This window comes from Rhinatrema bivittatum, chromosome 9, assembly GCF_901001135.1.
Source record: "Rhinatrema bivittatum chromosome 9, aRhiBiv1.1, whole genome shotgun sequence".
Lineage (NCBI taxonomy): Eukaryota > Metazoa > Chordata > Amphibia > Gymnophiona > Rhinatrematidae > Rhinatrema > Rhinatrema bivittatum.
In genome coordinates this window covers 264682263-264699796 of record NC_042623.1, presented here as the reverse complement: position 1 = coordinate 264699796, position 17534 = coordinate 264682263, and the positions used below count along the sequence as shown (strand labels likewise).

General features: G+C 44.7%; 1 protein-coding gene across 2 annotated transcripts in view; it reads left to right on the top strand.

Moving 5' to 3' along the window:
• LOC115098554 (schwannomin-interacting protein 1) overlaps positions 1–17534 on the top strand; it is a 944827-nt gene that overhangs the window by 723892 nt on the left and 203401 nt on the right. The window contains exon 1 of one of the 2 annotated variants that reach the window (XM_029615176.1): positions 6850–7219. The exons of the other annotated variant lie outside the window; for it this stretch is intronic. Within the exon in view, the coding sequence (XP_029471036.1) occupies positions 7214–7219 (6 nt within the window). The 5' untranslated portion in view covers positions 6850–7213. Of the gene's footprint in view, positions 1–6849; positions 7220–17534 lie in introns of those variants that run through there. 2 annotated transcript variants of the gene reach the window in all.

Below are 17534 nucleotides of genomic sequence, written 5' to 3'. Positions count from 1 at the left end.
CCAGACCTGGCCCATCCTCTTTGGCAGTGGTAAGCAGTTGCCTACGTGCTCACGCTCCTGCCACGCTCCCAGGCTCTTCCGGCAGCTCCGCAGATTCGTCCAGCCCCAGTCGGGCCTCCCCACATGCGTCGAGGGGAGACGCCGCCATCACCTAGTTACAGTCTGGGCCCGACTACTCCCGTGGGCTGAATTTTCTCATAATTCTCTCATCACTGCAGCCACGGGAGCTTCCCCTTTTTCTCTGGTGCACGGCAGACAGCCACGGCCTCCTTTGCCAATTCCCCTTTCGGTGCCTTCTCCAGCAGCCCAGGCAACTGCGGACACCCTTCAGGCCTTATGCAACAATTGCGCCAAGTAGCCACATGTGCCAAAAAAATCCTTGGATGCTCTTCTTTCTGGGGTATCAGGATACAAAATTGGTCTAAAATTGATGTTCTTTATTCTCTCTATTTATATTTATTGTACAGAAGATAGATTTGGTTTTTACCCATGCCAATGAAAAAAAAAAAAAAAAGAAGGCATGAAATATTTAGGCATCATTTATCATTATGATTTAGAAACTAAAGTGCTGAATAACAGAAAAAAATTATGGCATCTTTACAGGAGTTAACTTCTTACTGGTCACCACTATATGTATGTTGGAGTGAAAGGTTGGAAGGTATAAAAATGTCACCATAGATAAATTATGTGTTAATGTTATCAGCTTTCTTTCTGGATTACTTTTACAAAAAAGTAGATTAGTTTTATTTCAAAATTTCTTTGGAAGGAAAAAATATCATGTAGATGGCTTTAGGAATTATAGATGAGTGAGGATAAAGGGGAAATTAATTTCCCCAACCTTGTATTGTATTGCCTTGCTTATATTTTAAGGCAGGGAGGTCTCTGGTTGCAGTCTCAGAATGGTAATAGTGCTCCTTCTTGGTTGGAGGTAGAGAGAAAATGTAATTTCTCCCCTCCTTTTACATCTGACCACTGGTTCGACCCTTTCACAACAGGTTACAAAGAATCCGTTAGTAGCATCCACACATAGAATGCTTCAGAATATTGAAGGTTACATGGAAAAATTCAATCAAAATGCCAATTTGGTGCAATCTATTGCCAAAAATTAATAATGCATATATGAATTGGCCGGAATGGCAGAAGAGGAGTATTTCATCAGTGAAACAAATTTTGAAAGGTAGGGACCTTGTGACATTGCAGGGTCTAAGCAGAAAGTATTGCTTAACATAAATTGCAGTGTTTTGTTAGAGCTTGTGGTTGACATTAAGGATAACAGGGTTAGCATATGAAATCGAGCAACATAGGCCAAGATATTTGGCTTGTGTCTCCGTGCACCTGAAGCTTGCAGAGGTAAGCCTTGAGCAGAATATTAAAGGGTCTTTGCACGGCAAGACGCAGATGCACCTGATCAGTCCGGTGGCACACCTGATCAGGACAAGTAGCCATTGGGACACTGCCAGCCCTTCACCTTTGCTCAAACACAGATGAGGTGGAGATGGTGACCCCCCCAGAACTTTCCATAGATACCGTTAAGGTGCTGTATTTTCCAAGGGAATATTAATCTGTCCAAACTACTGGGCAAACCAGAATCTCTTAAACATTGTGATAAAATAATGACCTTATCTAAAGTAACGTGCATTCTCGTATCGGTACCTGCAAAATCCATGTGATGAATGCTGGAGAAAGTGTGAGTGAATGATGTGGACTGCGGTACGTGACCTGCAAAATTCACAGTCTCTGTGTGTGTCTCCATGTCTTACATAGATGCTTTAGTTTGTTGCTCATAGGGATAATATGGATCCCAGTCAAGATGCAAAAAAATCCAAATAATAAATACTGGGTTTGTCTGGTAGAGATCGAAACAATTTTACATGATGATGTTTTATTGTAATCCTTTTCAAAACGTTTGGAATGATGTATGGGAGAGAGGTTAGAAGCCTGCTGGATATTCAGTGTGACCTTTCTTGTAAACTGCCATTGTAAGTCTCTTGCATTTGGGATTTCACTCTTCGGAAGAGGAAACTGTTGGATATGTTATTGTCTGTGGTACTGAAGCTGATTCTCAATGATTGGAAAGACAGATTCTCCATAGAAGTTGGTTCTTTGGGGAATATCATTTGACCGACGTACAGTATGAAGTGATGGCAGAGGAAAGACTTAACAGACTCTGGCAAATGCCTGATATATGGAATCCTGTTGACTCTTATGCATCCCATCAGTGTAATCAGAAATGAATATAACTTGATGATTTTAGTTTTGTTTTACATAGTAATGATGGAAGATAAAGAACAAATGGCCCATCCAGTCTGCCCAGCAAGCTGTTTATGGTGCAGATTACCACCAAGCCTTCTGTTAAGGGTAGTAACTGCCACTCCGTGCAGATCACCCCCAAGGGTAATAACTGCCACTCCATGCAGGTTACCCCCAAGGGTAGTAACTGCCACTCCATGTAGATTACCCCCAAGGGTAGTAACTGCCACTCCGTGCAGATTACCCCCAAGGGTAATAATTGCCACTCCATGTAGATTACCCCCAAGGGTAATAACTGCCACTCCATGCAGATAACCCCCAAGGGTAATAAGTGCCACTCCATGCAAATAACCCCCAAGGGTAATAACTGCCACTCCATGTAGATTACCCCCAAGGGTAATAACTGCCACTCCATGCAGATCACCCCCAAGGGTAATAAGTGCCACTCCATGCAAATAACCCCCAAGGGTAATAACTGCCACTCCATGTAGATTACCCCCAAGGGTAATAACTGCCACTCCATGCAGATAACCCCCTAGGGTAATAAGTGCCATGCCATGCAGGTTACTCCCATGCCTACTGTTAGTGATGATATCCCCCATGCCTTCTGTTAAGAGTAGTAACTGTCACACAGTGCTGGCTCCCCCCCCCCATGCACCCTTAACTTCATTTCCAACTTCTAGCCTCTAGAGACCTACAGTGTTTATCCCATGCCCTTTTGAATTTGTTTACTGTTTTAGTCCTCACCACCTCCTCCGGAAGGGCATATTTCCTGATGCTGCTTCTGAGTTGTCTCACTCCCCAGCCCTGAGCTTCATTTCATGACCCCTAGTTCTCCAGTTTGTTTCAGGTATCTAAAGGTCTATATCATATCTCTCCTGCCCTTTTGATATCTAAGGAGAATCTTGAGCTACCATTTGAGTTAACTGGGTTAATTCAGCAACTAATGATTCTTTTGTGTTAACTTGTGAGGTATCCAAAAAAAACAAAACCGATTTGAACCCAGAATGGTTTTGCCAGTCTGTCGCAGGTGGCAGAGCCCCAAGCTATCCAAGAATGATACTGCATTTATGCTTGGCTTCTATAAGTCGCACATAATTCAGTTCTGTGTTCTAAAAATGTAACAAGCAGTTTGCTCTAAGTAGTATGAAATGAATCCATACGATGTAGATCTTTATAACATATCAAAGTTTATAGATACAGATTTCAATAGAATAAAAAGAGTATATGCCCAGAATTTTAGGCTCCATAAATGTTTACATAAATACTCTTGAAATAATATGTCAACATATAAACGTTTTTGTTGAAAAAAATTATGATAATCCAGCTTTAAAAACCCCATGTTAGCCACTTGTGAAGGGAATATTGCGTTTTCTTCAACACAACTGAAGGTGTTGACGATGATAGCTGTAGAAAGCAAGGCAAACACAACTGTAAGCGTTCTTATGGCACACTGACCCTGGACTTGAAGATTTTGCATCTAGGAATGGCATGAAGGTATCAAACTTGGAATAAAAGACATGAAAGAAAGATGGAGATCAAACGGTATTGCAACAGGAAGAAAGTAGAGCAGTCTAAGCAGGCTTAATAGTCCTTACCTGCCATCATATTCAGCTGTATTCTATTAAGCCACAGTTTAGCAAAGGTAATTAATAGATGATGGCAGAAAAAGACTTATAGACCCATCCCATCGGCCCAGTTATTCCTGCCCACTCTGTGCTAAGGATATATTTCAACTGCTGGCCATAGAACATGACTGTTTGCAAGACATCTTTTCTTATCCAGTACAGTTTATTGTTAAATTCCTGCTTTGTACTCTAACTCTACCATCTTGGGCAGATGGAGCATACAAGATCCTCCACTGAGTTCACACCCAGAGCCCCCTCCCATGCCATTTCTGACCACAGGGTTTTATATTAATCTACATAGCAACCAATACTAGCATGGCTGTAGGCTGAGCATCTGGCCTCCTAGATCCCCTGCATAGCCTGCTGGACAGACTCTGCTATGCGAGCACCTGCATTTTCACCAGCACTTCTAGTTATTACTGCGCTTACAATCTGTCAAACAGACCTGGATTCTAGTTCATTATTTTCTTTGGGGGAGGGGGAGGGTGGCTCTTTTCTCATGCTCCTTTGGGCTTACAGCTTGGTTGTAACTAAGGCTAGGATCGGGTGCATTAAGCCTTCATTTACAGCTGCTTGTTGATTTTTACCTTCCGTTTTTCATCTTCTCCCAGCTCAGCTATCACAGCAATAGTGCTCGGCTCAGGGACAAGCACCAAGGCTCCTTCCAAAACCCTAAAATCATGGGCCCCACATCCAGCCACCAGGTGTTGCCATTGCATGATGACTTTAACTCTCTCCTCTCACCCCAGAGGATGTGAATTCTGCCTCTGCAGCATCCCTAGCTGGCTTAGAACCACGGAAGAGTTGATGCTATTTAATTCTCTCATGACAGACAGACCCAGGAACGTGCTTACCTGCGTCTTCCCTAAGACTTCGAACACCGCCTACACTTCGAACACCTCATTCTAGCAGCCCCAACACTAAATCATGCTTCTGCTGTCTCCTCCTTTTTTTTTTTTTTTTTTAACAAGTAAGGACCCTCTGTGCTTATCCCTTCATGAATTCGGTTACTGTTTTAGCCTTCACCTCTGCTCCAGGAGGGCACTCCGCGCATTCACCACCCTTTCCATGAGAAAGTATTCCGTGGGTCTCTCCCATCAGAGCCTTTATATCATGGCCACAGATTTTAGAACTTCTTTTGCACTGAAAAAGATTTTACTTCTTGCAAAACCCTATCTCCGCTCAGTATGGGTGGACTCACATGTACACCTCACACAGTCATGTAAGTTTACTCCTATATCGGGCAGACAGTGTTGTAAAAGGCCATTTCTACGTGCTGGTCTACCTGTGTAAGTCCTTTTGACAGTCACCCTCTATCTCCTCTGCTTCGGAAGTTTCTTATTCTGAGGATATAAGGCTTATAACATAATAAATGAAGACAGATATGGAGCAGTTGGCCCAGCCCCTGTCAGTCTGCTGGTAGAGTTTATTTTTGGTGAAGGTTGTAGGAAAACACGGTCATGGACGGTACAGACCTACAAGAAAGCTCACCCGCAGGGTGGAAAATCAATAATTTAAGTTCTAGTCAAACGTTCCCAGTTCAGCCTTTTTATTTTAGGCCATGTGAATTTCCTGCTGGCTAAAATTCTGCTTAGCACTTTAGAAAACGGAGAAGGCTTCGCATCTTGTAGTCATAAGAAGAACAGCAGGGACTCGAGAAGGCAATAGCTTCCAGTGCACAAGCTAATTGTTAGATCTGATATTAAATTAAGAAGTGCCGTCTATGTAAGAGAAGAAAGTAAAAGGACTCGCGTGGCAAACGGAGTTGTATTATGCAGTTACTATGGTGAGGATTTTATTCTCTGGGAGGCAGAGGCTGGGTTACTGCAGCCTGGGACCATGATGTCATCCTTTAGGCAATTCCTTTCCACCCCAGTGACTACTAGCGCATGCACTGAAGGCATGACAGCAGCTCAGACAGACATTACAGGGACTCATCTTGTCCTTCCTAAGCTGAAAAGCAGCATGGTTTCCTTCACAGACAGTGTCTCCAGGCTCGAATGCATCCAGTACCACCATCTTACACAGAGTCTGCCTTTGCATGTTGGCTTAGAGGTATTTCTCTTTAGAAATAGCAGTAGCCACTCCTCACAGCGGATCAGGAACTCGGGCCATGGGGTGGTGATACCTCCCAGTACTAAACAGCCCTGCTGTGCTTACAGATGTCTGCTTTCATGCCCACAAGTTTTCAAACTTGTGCTGCTCCACCCTCTATTTGTGACTGTTACCTTTTGTGTCCAATATAGAGGCAGGCAGGTATGTATGTATGTGTGTGTGTGTGTGTGTATGTGTGTGTGTGTGTGTGTGTGTGTTCTCATGTTTACATTTTATTTATTTATTTATTTAGTGTGTTTTATATACCGAGGTATAGCAGGCTGCCTTCACCCCGGTTTACATTTTAACAACTTGTTACAGAGAGAAATATTAAAAACCGAGCAACTAGTTAACTTAACGCAATTGGAACTGTTCTATATATATATATGCGAATACAAATAATGAACGGATAGATATTACAGTTAATATATTACAGTTAACATAGAACAGGTAGGGCCAAAAAACATTTGTCATTTTTTAACTGACAAATTTGTAAAAGGAAAAAGTCTGACAGGTCAGCTGTGCAGGAAACAGCTCCCGTCTGCCATTTGCCGAGATATGAAGAGTTGCTCGGATGGAACATAATACTACAATAATACTGCAATAATACTACAATAATACTGCAATAATACTGCAATAATACTGCAATAAGAGAGAGGGAAAAAATCAAAGCAAAGGAAAGGCAGAGGCTCTGAGATCTGAAGAACAAACTGATGTAAAGTGTAAAAGCAGCTACAGTTTTGGTTTTTTTTACCCTCTCCGTGTGCGCAGCAGAAGAGGAGGGGCCATGACTAATTCAGAGGAGAGGGCCTTCCCCCCTCCCCTCCCCTCCCCAGGCTGCTTGTTGAATGAGGAGACGTGGGCAGGCTCCGGGAATGCTCCGCTCCTCTTCCCGGCCCCCGGGCACCGCCGAGCCGAGTCCCAGCCGCCGCTCCTGGGCAGGGATGATGGGAGGGGGGATTCATCCTGCCGCCACCCCCTCCCTCTCATTTCCTGCCACCGGCTTGACAGCTGCTGGGAAGAGTTTCCGCCTGGCCGTGTGTGATGCCAGGAGAGCCAGCAGGGGCTATTTCTGAACTCGGCGACTCGCGCCCAGTCCTGCCCGCATGGTTTCCGAAGGGAAAGGGGAAGCAGCAGACAACAAACAAGCCCGCCGCCGCCGGCTCCAGCACGCCCCGGCTTGTCTGCTTCTGACCGGGACTTTCCTCTGCACGATGGCTTGAAAGGGAAACGCGGAGAAGATGAGCGTAAGTTATTCCAAGAAGAGGCGTTTTGTTTTCTTAAGGGTTCAGGAAGTTATTTTCCAGTTGCCAGTGTTTCTTAAAAGTGCTGGTTAGATGAGGAGGGGAGATCGATCCCTTTAAACAAGTGGCAGAGCGGAGAGTCGCCAGCCGCGTTGCCTCTCCCAGAGATAAAAGCTGAAACCTAGGAAGTTCTTGCTTCGGATGTGACCAGGTGCAGGACGCATGGCTTGGGCTGAGACCCATCAGGCTCGCTTGGTACAGTTCTTTAATACTCCACGGCCCATTCAATGACGTATGGTGTTTTATAATTGCACTTGCTCGCCTTGATATGCTACTTTGCTGGGTAATAAAAGTGGCACTTTTATATTTTACATTCCCACCCGGTCAGTGTGTGAAAGTGTTGCAACGGAGGGGCAGAATGAAGATATTCCGTGCACATGAATAAGCAACCGTTAATTTATCTTAAGGCAGTGCTAGGAAGATCTAAAATGCTGTTCAGCTGACAAGATCTTATCTTTCCAAGTTAAAAAGAATATACATATAAGTAGTATATAATATATATATATATATATATATATATATATATATATATATATATATATATATATATATATTGATATATTGATCATCAATTGATATATTGATGTTTGTATGTGTGTGTGTATATATATATTACTACCTATAGCTGAATCATGTATGTTCTTTCTAGACAGCTTAAATAAAAATGAAGTTACTCTGCTCATTGCAGGAATTTTATGCGCAGGCTGCTTTAGAGATGGGCTTTGCTTTACTTTCTGCCTGTAAAAACTGAGTTCTAGTTCTTCCAAATTGAAAGCACTTCTTTTCGTGATCTTGGATGCCCTGGCTTGAAAGAGCTGAAACTGCTGTAGAAGGGCAACCCGGGAAGGAGAGGCATCTCATGGCCATGGCTTTATAGTGCCGGGTGGATAATAGCTGGCACCCCCAGCACAGCTCCTTTCCAGTGGCGGCCCTGGCCAGGAGAAGTCACACACACACCCAAGGCAGAGGCTCGAGTCCTCTCTCCCCAGGGCTGCTCCCACTCGGCAATGAGAAGAGGCACAGTCCCATAAACCTCAAAAGAATAGGAGATACTATTACTTGGCATAAGGGGCACTTTTTTTTTTCTCCTAACCAAGGGAAAGAAACCCAGAGAAGGGAAATGTATTTGAGCATGAAGTTATGTTTGCTGGGTTTTGCTGCAGCAGCCAAGTAGCTGTGTGCGTCTGTAGCCAATGACTGGGACACAGAGCTGCTAACTCACCCCGGGTTTTGTCTGTATGTTTAACTTCCATCTCAAAGCATTATGGTAGTTGTAGTCTTACTTTCTGTATTTGAAAAAGGAATTATTATTATTCTAATTGTTATGGTGCTTCTGATAAAGCCGCTACAAAAGGCATGTGACAGAAATTTTAATAACAGATATATATATATTGGAATTTAATCCTCAATTTAGGGGACGACCCTGTCATTTAAGATATCTGCCTGTAACATTTGGCTATAAAGCACCTATGACAAAAGTCACATTATAAGAACCATAGTATTAATATTGGTTTTGAAGAAGGCCAAGTAGGAATATTTACAGAGGGAGGGAGGAGTAGAGATGGGGGGGGGGGGGGGTGTCTTCAGATGGAACTGAAAAGTAGGAGGCAGAGCCCAACAGAGGAAGAAAGCTTGTTCAGAGGGGTCAGAAAGGGAGAAGCTTTGAAATGTCAAGGGAATCAAACTGGGCTTGAAGAGATAAGAGCATTTAGGGTTTCATCTTGTAGAATTCCTTGAAAATGAAAGCTGGAGCTTAGAACTGATTGCGGATGAAGAGCCAGTGCAAGTCATGAACTGCAGAACTTGGCTTACCTGAAAAATAAGCTGAGCATCAGCACTGTGGACCTGTTAAAGTGGGCCCCAGGCAAAGATACAGAGGCCAAAGACAAGAGTTGAAAACAGGAGCAGCTTTGATAACGCTGGGGGCATGGGACCATGCAAATGGTCTGTCTTAGAAGCCAATCTTTTGAATTATTATTTTTTTAGCACTATTTCTTGGCAAATGGGAGGGGGGCGAGGGGGAACTTTGTTTTCATGCTCTCTGTAGTTTTGGGCAGGTATCTGTGAAAACAAAAGGATTACCTGACCAAAACTCTGCATGAAAAGTAACAAAGAAGGAATGGACTCAGATTTAGAAAACGAAATCCATGCTGCTGGGAATCCACAGAATACTGAGAGAGAAATGTGCTAATGTGGGCAGTGTTCACAAAGCTCTCGTCTCATACTGCAGACATTTGCACAGCCCTTGCAGGAATGCAGATTCCTCTGACTCAGATAATATTTGTTATCTTTGAGTTTTTTCCTACAACCAAAAAGTTAATATCTGATTTGAAAGCTACAAACATTTATATAAATACTTACTATTATTTTTACCTATTTTAATGTTTGCCATGTACAGCTAGTTAATCAGACTTGTGCCATTACTATCACCCTTAAAGCAGATGAGAAAACTGAAACACTGGATGATTTTTTTTTCCTCTGCGGCTGAATTTTGTGTTCACTTTGGCTATGGCTGGCAATAAACTTTTATTTTTGCACTAATCCTTGCATTAACAGACCTTCCTTCTAAAATGGGGGCTTTGAGGCTGGTGGTTTGAATTGGTTGGCTTTAAGCACAAACACCAGTTTGGGTGAGACCTGGGTGTCAAATGGTTTGACTGGGTGCACTATCACTGCTGCTGCTACTGGTGAAAGCTCCTCTTGTAGTCTCATTGATGTTTGTGCACACCCATTGGTGCTATATTGCAGGTGTCAGAAGTGTAAAGTGAAATGTTTTAATGCAGCCACCTCCTGAAACAAAAGTGAAAGGTACCCAATATACTGATCAAGGGGAATTTTCATTCCTAGGGAACACTACTACCCAGGGGAATATCCTTTTATAAAAGAATAATTAAAATGTTTGTCCCAAACAAACAAATCCAAAAGAAATAAGCCATAAAGGGAAAATTGGGGTTAAAAATAACTGATTTTTGGCAGGATACCAGTGATCAAAGCTTAGAATTACAAACTGAAACCTAGGCTTGATTTCACTATGCACCTTCATTGATTGACCATGGGCAGCTCATGTGACATCTCTCTGTTAAGAACATAAGAAATTGCCATACTGGGTCAGACCAAGGGTGCATCAAGCCCAGCATCCTGTTTCCAACAGAGGCCAAAACCAGGCCACAAGTACCTGGCAAGTATCCAAAAACTAAGTATATCCCACGCTACTGATGCTACTAATAGCAGTGGCTATTTTCTAAGGCAATTAGATTAGTAGCAGGTAATGGACTTCTCCAAGAACTTATCCAAACCTTTTTTAAACCCAGCTACAATAACTGCACTAAGTAACCACAACCCCTGGCAACAAATTCCAGAGTTTAATTGTGCGTTGAGTGAAAAAGAATTCTCTCCAATTAGTCTTAAATGAGCCCCATGCCAACTTCATGGAGTGCCCCCTTCATGGAGTGTCCTTCTATGTTCTAGCATAATCTCTTTGGAGCAGTGACATTTTACTATATTAATTATCTTATGGTGCTATATATAGCTGTGCGCTATAAATAGTAATAATAACAAAAATACATTATTAATAGTAATAGGGGTTTTTTTTATAGAACTTAAGGGGAGTGACTAACTATGTTGGAAAACAATCATTCACTCTGGATGGTACTCGCTACTCTACTTACTTAAGACGTCTATGTCTCATTGGTAAACAAATATTCAATATGGTAGCTGAAAATTCTTTGGGAGGCTGCTTACTTGTCTCATTCTCAATGTACACGTTGCCTTGCTCTCATCTCCCTATAACAGGGCCCCCAGCCTTTTGGGATTCTGAAATCGCAGCAAAAGCTGAAAAATTGATCACTCCCCATGGAAACACAGGAGCCCCGAGGCCATGTTGGGAGCAGCAGCAGCCGGCCAGACGCATGTGCAAGTGAATCTCCCCCACTGCCCCCAGCACCCATTGCCCCAGCTGATTCCCCCTTGCTTCTGATCACTTCTCTCCCCCCCCCCCCCCCCCAGCACCATGTTCTGGATTGGCAGGAGAAGGAGGTCCTTGGGCCGCTTCCTCCTCGTCACCCAATGCCACTGTGTTATTCTTTGGGCCCATTCAAAGATACCCCCATTCCCAGACCCTCCCCCCTTTCCTCTGCATGCCTCAGCCCCAATTCCAGAACATCCCTCCCGTTTCCTCTTCTAGAACCCCCTTTCATATCTCTGATCTGCTTTTTTCTCTCCTTATCCTTGATCCATTGCCCCTCCTGTTATGATTAGTGGGTTGGTGGACCCTTGGCCCGTGGTATGAGTTGTTACAACCTGTGGGGAGGAGCCCGGCAGCCCCAAACCGATGGGAGGCGAGGTCAGGCACGGCAGGGAGCTCTGGATAAGACGGTGGAGAGGTCCCGAGGAGCCAGGAGGGATTCCCCATTAGACAAGCGGGTTGCCGGTAATACCTTGACTGAGACCCCCGGAGGGGAAGGCACCAGGCAGGCCCTAGAGTGGGAGGCTTGAGACTGGCGTGCAGAAGGAATAGCGGAGACACACGCCCGAGGAGTGGAGCTGCGGAGCGAGGGAGGTGCGGCTGTAGTCACGCAGGCTAACCCATGGAGCAGGGAAGCCCGTGTCAGATCTCTGATGATGACGTACATAGCCCCGAGGAGTGGGGAGCACAGGCAGTCTCTGTAGATAGAGAAGCACAGCCATGAGGAGCGGGGAAGTGCAGGTAGTCTCGTAGCACGGAGGCGCGACCCCGAGGAGCGGGGAGGCGCGGGCAGTCGCAGTAAGCACAAGGACACTGCCCCGAGGAGCAGGACGGCGCTGAGAGTCTCTGGAGAAGTAGAGAGACACAACCCCAAGGAGCGTGGACGGTCCAGACAGCACGTAGACAAAACCCCGAGGAGCGTGGAAGCGTGGACGGTCCAGACAGCACGTAGACAAAACCCCGAGGAGCGGGGAAGCGTGGACGGTCCAGACAGCACGTAGACAAAACCCCGAGGAGCGTGGAAGCGTGGACGGTCCAGACAGCACGGAGACAAAACCCCGAGGAGCGGGGAAGCGTGGACGGTCCAGACAGCACGTAGACAAAACCCCGAGGAGCGGGGAAGCACTAGGGTAACTCCTGAGTGGTAAGGGTGTTCCAGGGGCAGCCCGAGAAGCGGGGAGCCTTGCAGAAAAGGACTATAGGAAGCGCAGGGCCAGCCCGGGGGAGGCAAGGAGACAAAGTCCCCATGAGAGCGCTACTGGCCCCTGAGGAGCGGGTACCAGACAGAGTCCAAGATCCAATGGAGTCCAACAGCGTAGCCACCGGAACACAGAACAGGAGCTAGTAGAGACGTACGGAACCTGTTGCCAAGTTGGCTAGCTGAGGGCGAAGGTGGAGCTTAAGTACCTTAATCCGATGACATCATCAAGTAGGGATGCCCCCGAGGTTCCCACTGAAGAGGCTTCAAAGGAGGGCCCGGTGACGCGTGAGCGCACCTAGGAAGGCCCTGAGATGACGTAGCTGGCAGCGGCGTCTCGGCCGCCATGAGGAGCCATGGGGAACGTGGCGGTAGAGATTGGCCTGTGCCGCGAGCAGAACCGGGGAGGGCTGGAGAACGGTGCAGGATGTAAATAAGCGCGGTCGCAGCCATCTGCGACCGGGCATAATACCTCCAACCCTGAAATCTCCCCTTTCTTCCCCACACAATACTTGGGAATCTCTATCCATAAAACCCACGGAAGAACACAAATTATATTGTAAGACAAGCCAGGTTGAAAAATGATTTTTATCATGCAAAATACATTTACATTTTTTAATATGCAAAGTTATGCAAATGTATTGAAATGTGCCGCTGAATTGCTATGGAAATTTCTAACTATTGCCACTGAATTGACCCCTAGAGTTTCCGCAGGAAACTGAAGGGTGTGCTTATGACCAGAACTTCACATTTAGGAGGACCAGTCGCATCACTATTACTACTACTACTTAACATTTCTATAGTGCTACACGACATATACAGCACTATACAAACATGCAAAAAAGACAATCCCTGCTCAATAGAGCTTACAATCTAATAAGACAAACATACAGGCAAGTACTCTACCATCTGTTGCCTCAGGTACAAACCTAGATTATTTATTTATTTATTTATTTATTGATTGATTGATTGATTGATTGATTTTATATACCGACATTCGTCGGAACATCATGCCGGCTTACATTGCAACTGATTAACAAAAGAGTGAAAATACAATAAACAGGGTGGGGGGAGGGGGAGCAGTGAGAGAAAGAGGAGCGAGGACAGCAGTAGGAAAGAGAGAAGATGAATAGGAACATTCGCACATTCAAAGCATATGAATTAACTAAAGGGATATATATATATACAAATTAGATGAAAAAACATTAAGAGCCCACTGGGGACAGGGGAATGCCCACAGAACCTGAATGTAATCCACGTTGAAGTGCCTGAAGAAGTGGAATATGAATCAAATAATAACGAAACAAGACTTCAGATCTTTGTACAACTAGGAATCTTCATTCTCCATTCTAGCATGGCTTGATATCTGTAACTGAACAATACAAGCAACTATCCAAGGGGTGGGGGCCAGGAGGTAAAGGCAACTATGGTGCCTGTGCCCATCTCAAATCTCTTTTTTCAGAACATGACCAATATCTTTTATTTTTGCACTAGAAATTTGGAGGTCTATGTACGGACAAAGCCAGCTAAGTAAGTTAGCCAGATAAGGCTTAGCCAGGATATTCAGTGGTGCGGCTGTGCCGCCTAATGGCTTTTGAATGTTTACCTCCTGGTGAGTATCTCCTTTTACAGCCAGTACTAGTTGATAAAATCTAGTCTGCAGAAGCCCAAAATAATTTGAGTGCATTTAGTACAAATACTTTAGAGGTCTGGTTTCCTTTTGGTCTGGCAGTTTCTTCCTGCTCATTTTGGGCTTCCAAGTCAATCAGAACTGGCATCTGTTGAGCTATGAGCTCTTGTTTGCAACCATCTGACATTTTTTGCCCCCATTTTTTTCCTTCACCCCAGCTCGGCCCAGCTTTCACAGTGACAGGTCCTCAGCAGGGAGGCTGCAAACCACGGCTCCTTCTGGAAGTCCGGTGATCCAGGTGTCTCCAGTGGGTAATGACTAAGACTCTTTCCAACCAGGGGCGGTGAATGCTGCCTTCTACGGCATCCCCAGCATTAGCTGGCTTGGGAAGCAGAAAATCAGCCCTGGGAGTTGATCCCAGGTGCTCCACATGGCTTCCAGTGAGCCACCGATCCAACCCCTAGACAAAAAATTGTAAGTCAAGTTGTTTGCGACAACCACTCTATTGCTCCTTCCCCTCCCAAAAAGTGTCAACTTTATGATGATACAGTTAATCATCACCAAACATTTAATCGACAAACTAGAACTGTCTGGCTCGTAGCAGCCTGACAGATTTTGACCTCGCTGAAGGAAATGTTGCCATCTTAGACCCTTGCTGTTCTGGCTGTAATGTCTTATATATATAATAAGGTGCAGCATAACTGCTCATGAATTATCGGGAAGCTGATACTGTGTGATATTCCCATTGTGGGAATGGAAAGTACTTAAAAATCCTGTGTTAAATTGGCATTGAAGACGCGTTATTTTAGTCAATAACTTGGAGTTTACTTCAGCCAGCCCTCACCCTGGCGAGAATTCCAAGCAGGAGGAACATTTTAAAACGAAGTGTGCTGAGTTGCGAGGACGTAAGCCCTTGGTGCCGTGGCGTAGCTGTTGCTGCCTCATAGGTGAACCTGTGAGGCCTATGCTGACAGCTGGCAAATACCACCCTGAAGTAGGTTAGGCTGGAGCTTCACCTATATTAGCCGCCACCCCCGCAGGTTGAGCCCTAGGGCGGCAGAAAAAGCAAGAGTCCAAAGGCACAGCAGGATCAGGACAAGCAGCAGACTGGAGAAGTAGGAGACAGGCCAAAGTTGGGGCAGGTGGCAGACAGGCAGCTCAGGTCCAAATCAAGAGGTCAGGTGCAACGCAAGGGGTCAATACCAGGAGGTCAGGCCGAGGATGGACGAAGACACACGAGAGGCACTGGATGAAACTGAGTTGAGGAGACAATGTTGAACAAGACAGGCTGGGCAAGACAAGAATGGTTGAGGGAGGCTGGGCAAGATGACAAGACAAGGCTGGACGAGGCAGGCACAATCAGGAATGCAGGACAGTCAGGAGCAAAACGCACTGCTACGAGGCAGGGAACCTGTTGCTAAGGCGAGATTAGATACGTGGCCGGGCCTTATATATCCAGCCGCGTGATGTCATCAGGATGCACCGACACTCTGGGTTCCTGCCACGGGTCTTTTAAGTGATGGCACGGCACGCACACAGGCACCTAGAGAGATCCCACGAGGGAGGACGGGAGGCGACATGCTAGTGGCATCCTGTCACAGGAGAGGTGCACGGCGGCTTCCAGGCCATGCCAAGCGCCAGGATGTTGTGGGGGGTAAGTGATGCTGGATGGGGGCGGGTCCCACGACCGGCAAACGTAACATAATGTCAAGGGCCAGTACACAAAATTGAACCTAGCACTATTTATAAAAAGTCATAGGCCTATTAGTTTTAGAAAATAAAATGAAGAGAAAATATTTGACATGCATAATATACCAAAAATATTCACATTCTGATGTTTTGAGTGATCTGTCAGATTCTGCTGAACACAATTTACCGCAGACACGAATGTTCTTTCTGTTCCTGACTACATATGTGAGACCATATGCATCACATTTATAACTGTATAATCTTCTAGTTAAAGATGTTTTAGTTTAGTGAATTAAAGATAAGTTCATTTAGGTATTACTGTCCTGTGCTCCTGCAGTAAAAATCCTTATAACCTTCAGTGATATTGAAGAGTTGCTAGTTCAGAGGTATCTGCTGACTATTGAATCAGCAGCAGATCTCCTGTTCACTAATTCAGGACCCTAAGAGTGCAGACATCTTCAGGATACAGCTGTCCAGGATATTTTCGGATTGCCAGATTGTGTGGATGCTGCTTCAGCTTACCTCCAGAAATAGCTCAATCTTTTATAATAGTGATAAGACATTCTGTTACTTAAGAAATGAGTAGAATTATTGGAAACGTATGTGTGTGTATATATATATATATATCCATCAATATCCTAGACTAGGGCCATCTAGTGGAGATCCCAAAGGGGCTCTATATTCAGTGCTGAAAGAACTGGAAAATGATATTGCAGACAGTAATCCATAAACTATCATTAAAATCAGCTACGGTATCTGAAGATTGGAGGGTGGCCAATGTAACGCTGTTTTTTTTGTTGTTTTTTTTAAAGAGTAGGAAACTAGAGACTGGTGAACCTGACATCAGTGCTAGGAAAAATGGTAGAACCTATTATAAAGAACAAAATTACTGAAGATATAGTCATAATGGGATAAGGCAAACATAGCTTTAGCCAAGGGAAGTCTTGCCTCACCAATTTGCTGACTTGTTTGAAGCCTCAGGTGAGCCAGTTGATATTGTGTATCCGGATTTTCAGACAGCATTTGACAAAGTCCTTCATGATATATTTCTTAGGAAATTAAAAAGTCATGGGATGGGGGCAGTGTCCTATTGTGGCTTGCAAACTGGTTAAAAGAAAACAGAGAGGAGTTAAATGGTCAATTTTCTCAGTGGAGAAAGGTGAGCAGTGGAGTGCCCCAGGGATCTGTACTATGACCACTGCTTTCTAACATGTAAATGACCTAGAGATGGGAAGTGAGTGAGGTGATGAGATTTGCTGATAATACAAAATTATTCAAAGTTGTTAGATCATAAGAGGATTGTGAGAAATTGCAAGAGTACCTTGTGAGACTGGGCATCCATTGCAAATGGCAGATGGCTCTTAATGTGGACAAGTGCAAAGTGATGCATGTAGAGAAGAGCAACCCAAACTATAACACATTGGGAGTCACGACCCCAGGAAAAGGATCGCGGCAACATCCTGGATAATATGTTGAAATCCTCTGCTCAGTGTGTGGCAGCAGCCAAGAAAGCAAATGGAGAATAAAACAAAGTATATCAGAATGCTTCAGTCGGTAACGCTCTACGGTGAGACCGCATCTTACGTATTATGTGCAAGTCTGGTCACCGCATCTCAAAAAAGATAGAGCAGAATTGGAAAAGGTACAGAGAAGGGCGACCAAAATGATAAAGGGGGTGGAACAGCTCCCCTGTGAGGAAAGACTAAAGAGGTTAGGACTCTAGTTTGGAGAAGAGACGGCTGAGGGGGGATATGACAGAGGTCTATAAAATAATGAG